At 31.9% G+C, this 7,921-nt stretch overlaps 1 protein-coding gene across 2 annotated transcripts in view; it reads right to left on the bottom strand.

The window, feature by feature from the left end:
- Nucleotides 1-1,214: 1,214 nt before the first annotated feature.
- LOC139873404 (GDSL esterase/lipase At1g29670-like) overlaps nucleotides 1,215-7,921 on the bottom strand; it is a 29,580-nt gene continuing 22,873 nt past the window's right edge. For both annotated transcript variants that reach the window (XM_071861335.1, XM_071861336.1), the window contains exon 5: nucleotides 1,215-1,333. In XM_071861335.1, coding sequence (XP_071717436.1) covers nucleotides 1,323-1,333 — 11 coding nt within the window. In that variant the 3' untranslated portion in view covers nucleotides 1,215-1,322. The remainder of the gene's footprint in view (nucleotides 1,334-7,921) is intronic.

Here is a 7,921-nt window from a genome sequence, read left to right as displayed (position 1 = left end):
AGATATTTATAATACTTAAAATTTTGTATACCTATATATATATATATATATATATATATATATATATATATATATATATATATATATATATATATATATATATATAATAGGTTTAAAGTAATAGATATGTTATGTTTTATAATTATCTTATATTGATGTTTAGAAAAACTATCATTTTATGTTTTAAAACTTTATATTGATATATTTGAAATATTTATTTAAAATATTAATAATAACAGTGATAATAATAATAATAATAATAATAATAATAATAATAATAATAATAATAATAATAATAATAATAATAATAATAATAATAATAATAATAGTGATAATTATGATAGTAATAATATAATATTAGTAATGATCATAATAATAATTTTATTGATAATAATTCTTATTAATATCTTAAAAACTTAACAGTGTTGTATCTATTCTTAAATATATATGTATAGGTACCTTGTTTACAATATGCACGATCTTAGTTATATTCTAAACAATATAGATCATATATATATATATATATATATATATATATATATATATATATATATATATATATATATATATATATATATATATATATATATATATATATATATATATATATATATATATATATATATATATATATACTTATCTTATTCAAGATCATAAGAATTTTCATAATTTCTAAGTTTAGTTCATAAATGTATAATACTTATTAATAATAATAATCATAATAGTATTGCAATAATAATTAATACATATCTTAGTGATAAAATTTACATTTTAATGATAAATATAATATTAGTACTAACAAAAAGGTTAATAGTATTAATTTTTACTAATAATCTTATTTCTTATATCGCAACAATCATAAATAATAATAATAACTAATATAATGATAATAATAATAACAACAAATATAATGATAATGATAATAAGATTGTAATAATAATAATAATGATAATTGACAATAATAATAATGTCAAAATTAATAATAATAACTGAAATGTCCCGTTCTTATTGATTAAAAACGTTCCATATTAATTGATTTCGTTGCGAGGTTTTGACCTCTATATGAGACGTTTTTCAAAGACTGCATTCATTTTAAAACAAACCATAACCTTTATTTCATCAATAAAGGTTTAAAAAGCTTTACGTAGATTATCAAATAATGATAATCTAAACTATCCTGTTTACACACGACCATTACATAATGGTTTACAATACAAATATGTTACAACAAATTAAGTTTCTTGAATGCAGTTTTTACACAATATCATACAAGCATGGACTCCAAATCTCGTCCTTATTTAAGTATGCGACAGCGGAAGCTCTTAATAATCACCTGAGAATAAACATGCTTAAAACGTCAACAAAAATGTTGGTGAGTTATAGGTTTAACCTATATATATCAAATCATAATAATAGACCACAAGATTTCATATTTCAATACACATCCCATACATAGAGATAAAAATCATTCATATGGTGAACACCTGGTAACCGACATTAACAAGATGCATATATAAGAATATCCCCATTATTCCGGGACACCCTTCGGATATGATATAAATTTCAAAGTACTAAAGCATCCGGTACTTTGGATGGGGCTTGTTGGGCCCGATAGATCTATCTTTAGGATTCGCTTCAATTAGGGTGTCTGTTCCCTAATTCTTAGATTACCAGACTTAATAAAAAGGGGCATATTCGATTTTGATAATTCAACCATAGAATGTAGTTTCACGTACTTGTGTCTATTTTGTAAATCATTTATAAAACCTGCATGTATTCTCATCTCAAAAATATTAGATTTTAAAAGTGGGACTATAACTCACTTTCACAGATTTTTACTTCGTCGGGAAGTAAGACTTGGCCACTGGTTAATTCACGAACCTATAACAATATATACATATATATCAAAGTATGTTCAAAATATATTTACAACACTTTTAATATATTTTGATGTTTTAAGTTTATTAAGTCAGCTGTCCTCGTTAGTAACCTACAACTAGTTGTCTACAATTAGATGTACAGAAATAAATTGATAAATATTATCTTGAATCAATCCACGACCCAGTGTATACGTATCTCAGTATTGATCACAACTCAAACTATATATATTTTGGAATCAACCTCAACCCTGTATAGCTAACTCCAACATTCACATATAGAGTGTCTATGGTTGTTCCGAAATATATATAGATGTGTCGACATGATAGGTCGAAATATTGTATACGTGTCTATGGTATCTCAAGATTACATAATATACAATACAAGTTGATTAAGTTATGGTTGGAATAGATTTGTTACCAATTTTCACGTAGCTAAAATGAGAAAAATTATCCAATCTTGTTTTACCCATAACTTCTTCATTTTAAATCCGTTTTGAGTGAATCAAATTGCTATGGTTTCATATTGAACTCTATTTTATGAATCTAAACAGAAAAAGTATAGGTTTATAGTCAGAAAAATAAGTTACAAGTCGTTTTTGTAAAGGTAGTCATTTCAGTCGAAAGAACGACGTCTAGATGACCATTTTAGAAAACATACTTCCACTTTGAGTTTAACCATAATTTTTGGATATAGTTTCATGTTCATAATAAAAATCATTTTCTCAGAATAACAACTTTTAAATCAAAGTTTATCATAGTTTTTAATTAACTAACCCAAAACAGCCCGCGGTGTTACTACGACGGCGTAAATCCGGTTTTACGGTGTTTTTCGTGTTTCCAGGTTTTAAATCATTAAGTTAGCATATCATATAGATATAGAACATGTGTTTAGTTGATTTTAAAAGTCAAGTTAGAAGGATTAACTTTTGTTTGCGAACAAGTTTAGAATTAACTAAACTATGTTCTAGTGATTACAAGTTTAAACCTTCGAATAAGATAGCTTTATATGTATGAATCGAATGATGTTATGAACATCATTACTACCTTAAGTTCCTTGGATAAACCTACTGGAAAAGAGAAAAATGGATCTAGCTTCAACGGATCCTTGGATGGCTCGAAGTTCTTGAAGCAGAATCATGACACGAAAACAAGTTCAAGTAAGATCATCACTTGAAATAAGATTGTTATAGTTATAGAAATTGAACCAAAGTTTGAATATGATTATTACCTTGTATTAGAATGATAACCTACTGTAAGAAACAAAGATTTCTTGAGGTTGGATGATCACCTTACAAGATTGGAAGTGAGCTAGCAAACTTGAAAGTATTCTTGATTTTATGTAACTAGAACTTGTAAAATATATGAAGAACACTTAGCACTTGAAGATAGAACTTGAGAGAGATCAATTAGATGAAGAAAATTGAAGAATGAAAGTGTTTGTAGGTGTTTTTGGTCGTTGGTGTATGGATTAGATATAAAGGATATGTAATTTTGTTTTCATGTAAATAAGTCATGAATGATTACTCATATTTTTGTAATTTTATGAGATATTTCATGCTAGTTGCCAAATGATGGTTCCCACATGTGTTAGGTGACTCACATGGGCTGCTAAGAGCTGATCATTGGAGTGTATATACCAATAGTACATACATCTAAAAGCTGTGTATTGTACGAGTACGAATACGGGTGCATACGAGTAGAATTGTTGATGAAACTGAATGAGGATGTAATTGTAAGCATTTTTGTTAAGTAGAAGTATTTTGATAAGTGTCTTGAAGTCTTTAAAAAGTGTATGAATACATATTAATACACTACATGTATATACATTTTAACTGAGTCGTTAAGTCATCGTTAGTCGTTACATGTAAATGTTGTTTTGAAACCTTTAGGTTAACGATCTTGTTGAATGTTGTTAAACCATTGTCTATTATAACAAATGAGATGTTAAATTATTATATTATCATGATATTATGATATATAATATATCTTAGTATGATGTATATACAGTTAAATGTCGTTACAACGATAATCGTTACATATATGTCTCGTTTCGAAATCATTAAGTTAGTAGTCTTATTTTTACATATGTATTTCATTGTTAATACACTTAATAATATATTTACTTATCATTTAACATAATTAACCAAGTGTATCAATATCTTAATATGATTCATATGTACCTAGTAAGACGTTGTTATAACGATAATCGTTATATATATCGTTTTTGAGTTTCTTAAATTAATAGTCTCATTTTTATGTATATAACTCATTGTTAAAATACCTAATGAGATACATACTTATAATAAAAACATGTTAACTATATATATAACCATATATATGTCATCGTATAGTTTTTTTACAAGTTTTAACGTTCGTGAATCACCGGTCAACTTGGGTGGTCAATTGTCTATATGAAACATATTTCAATTAATCAAGTCTTAACAAGTTTGATTGCTTAACATGTTGGAAACATTTAATCATGTAAATATAAATCTCAATTAATATATATAAACATGGAAAAGTTCGGGTCACTACAGTACCTACCCGTTAAATAAATTTCGTCCCGAAATTTTAAGCTGTTGAAGGTGTTGACGAATCTTCTGGAAATAGATGCGGGTATTTCTTCTTCATCTGATCTTCACGCTCCCAGGTGAACTCGGGTCCTCTACGAGCATTCCATCGAACCTTAACAATTGGTATCTTGTTTTGCTTAAGTCTTTTAACCTCACGATCCATTATTTCGACGGGTTCTTCGATGAATTGAAGTTTTTTGTTGATTTGGATTTCATCTAACGGAATAGTGAGATCTTCTTTAGCAAAACATTTCTTCAAATTCGAGACGTGGAAAGTGTTATGTACAGCCGCGAGTTGTTGATGTAAATCAAGTCGGTAAGCTACTGGTCCGACACGATCAATAATCTTGAATGGTCCAATATACCTTGGATTTAATTTCCCTCGTTTACCAAATCGAACAACGCCTTTCCAAGGTGCAACTTTAAGCATGACCATCTCTCCAATTTCAAATTCTATATCTTTTCTTTTAATGTCAGCGTAGCTCTTTTGTCGACTTTGGGCGGTTTTCAACCGTTGTTGAATTTGGATGATCTTCTCGGTAGTTTCTTATATAATCTCCGGACCCGTAATCTGTCTATCCCCCACTTCACTCCAACAAATCGGAGACCTGCACTTTCTACCATAAAGTGCTTCAAACGGCGCCATCTCAATGCTTGAATGGTAGCTGTTGTTGTAGGAAAATTCTGCTAACGGTAGATGTCGATCCCAACTGTTTCCGAAATCAATAACACATGCTCGTAGCATGTCTTCAAGCATTTGTATCATCCTTTCGCTCTGCCCATCAGTTTGTGGATGATAGGCAGTACTCATGTCTAGACGAGTTCCTAATGCTTGCTGTAATGTCTGCCAGAATCTTGAAATAAATCTGCCATCCCTATCAGAGATAATAGAGATTGGTATTCCATGTATGGAGATGACTTCCTTCAAATACAGTCGTGCTAACTTCTCCATCTTGTCATCTTCTCTTATTGGCAGGAAATGTGCTGATTTGGTGAGACGGTCAACTATTACCCAAATAGTATCAAAACCACTTGCAGTCCTTGGCAATTTAGTGATGAAATCCATGGTAATGTTTTCCCATTTCCATTCCGGGATTTCGGGTTGTTGAAGTAGACCTGATGGTTTCTGATGCTCAGCTTTGACCTTAGAACACGTCAAACATTCTCCTACGTATTTAGCAACATCGGCTTTCATACCCGGCCACCAAAAATATTTCCTGAGATCCTTGTACATCTTCCCCGTTCCAGGATGTATTGAGTATCTGGTTTTATGAGCTTCTCTAAGTACCATTTCTCTCATATCTCCAAATTTTGGTACCCAAATCCTTTCAGCCCTATACCGGGTTCCGTCTTCCCGAATATTAAGATGTTTCTCCGATCCTTTGGGTATTTCATCCTTTAAATTTCCCTCTTTTAAAACTCCTTGTTGCGCCTCCTTTATTTGAGTAGTAAGGTTATTATGAATCATTATATTCATAGATTTTACTCGAATGGGTTCTCTGTCCTTCCTGCTCAAGGCATCAGCTACCACATTTGCCTTCCCCGGGTGGTAACGAATCTCAAAGTCGTAATCATTCAATAATTCAATCCACCTACGCTGCCTCATATTCAGTTGTTTCTGATTAAATATGTGTTGAAGACTTTTGTGGTCGGTATATATAATGCTTTTGACCCCATATAAGTAGTGCCTCCAAGTCTTTAATGCAAAAACAACCGCTCCTAATTCCAAATCATGCGTCGTATAATTTTGTTCGTGAATCTTCAATTGTCTAGACGCATAAGCAATCACCTTCGTTCGTTGCATTAATACACAACCGAGACCTTGCTTTGATGCGTCACAATAAATCACAAAATCATCATTCCCTTCAGGCAATGACAATATAGGTGCCGTAGTTAGCTTTTTCTTCAATAACTGAAACGCTTTCTCTTGTTCATCATTCCATTCAAATTTCTTCCCTTTATGCGTTAATGCAGTCAAGGGTTTTGCTATTCTGGAAAAGTCTTGGATGAACCTTCTGTAGTAACCAGCTAGTCCTAAAAACTGGCGTATGTGTTTCAGAGTTTTCGGGGTTTCTCACTTTTCAACAGTTTCTATCTTTGCCGGATCCACCTTAATACCTTCTTTGTTCACTATGTGACCGAGGAATTGAACTTCTTCCAACCAAAATGCACACTTTGAAAACTTAGCGTACAATTCTTCCTTCCTCAATACTTCTAACACCTTTCTCAAATGTTCACCGTGTTCTTGGTCATTCTTTGAGTAAATAAGTATGTCATCAATGAAAACAATGACAAACTTGTCAAGGTATGGTCCACACACTCGGTTCATAAGGTCCATGAACACAGCTGGTGCATTAGTTAAACCAAACGGCATGACCATAAACTCGTAATGACCGTAACGTGTTCTGAAAGCAGTCTTTGGAATATCATCTTCTTTCACCCGCATTTGATGATACCCGGAACGTAAGTCAATCTTTGAATAAACAGACGAGCCTTGTAGTAGATCAAATAAGTCGTCGATTCTCGGTAGTGGGTAGCGGTTCTTGATGGTAAGTTTGTTCAACTCTCGGTAGTCGATACACAACCTGAATGTACCATCTTTCTTCTTGACAAACAAAACAGGAGCTCCCCACGGTGATGTGCTTGGTCGAATGAAACCACGCTCTAAAAGTTCTTGTAATTGGCTTTGCAGTTCTTTCATCTCGCTGGGTGCGAGTCTGTAAGGAGCACGAGCTATTGGTGCAGCTCCTGGTACAAGATCTATTTGAAATTCAACAGATCGATGTGGGGGTAATCCCGGTAATTCTTTCGGAAATACATCGGGAAATTCTTTTGCAATGGAAACATCATTGATGCTCTTTTCTTCAGTTTGTACTTTCTCGACGTGTGCTAGAACAGCATAGCAACCTTTTCTTATTAGTTTTTGTGCCTTCAAATTACTAATAAGATGTAGCTTCGTGTTGCCCTTTTCTCCGTACACCATTAAGGATTTTCCTTTTTCTCGTATAATGCGAATTGCATTTTTGTAACAGACGATCTCTGCTTTCACTTCTTTCAACCAGTCCATACCGATTATCACATCAAAACTCCCTAACTCTACTGGTATCAAATCAATCTTAAATGTTTCGCTAACCAGTTTAATTTCTCGATTCCGACATATATTATCTGCTGAAATTAATTTACCATTTGCTAATTCGAGTAAAAATTTACTATCCAAAGGCGTCAATGGACAACTTAATTTAGCACAAAAATCTCTACTCATATAGCTTCTATCCGCACCCGAATCAAATAAAACGTAAGCAGATTTATTGTCAATAAGAAACGTACCCGTAACAAGCTCCGGGTCTTCCTGTGCCTCTGTCGCATTAATATTGAAAACTCTTCCGCGGCCTTGTCCATTCGTGTTCTCCTGGTTCGGGCAATTTCTAATAATGTGGCCCGGTTTTCCACATTTATAACAAACTACAT

This window comes from Rutidosis leptorrhynchoides, chromosome 10, assembly GCF_046630445.1.
Source record: "Rutidosis leptorrhynchoides isolate AG116_Rl617_1_P2 chromosome 10, CSIRO_AGI_Rlap_v1, whole genome shotgun sequence".
In the NCBI taxonomy this organism is placed as follows: Eukaryota; Viridiplantae; Streptophyta; class Magnoliopsida; order Asterales; family Asteraceae; genus Rutidosis; species Rutidosis leptorrhynchoides.
The sequence above is the reverse complement of the archived record's forward strand: the minus strand, read 5'-3'. Positions and strand labels throughout refer to the sequence as shown.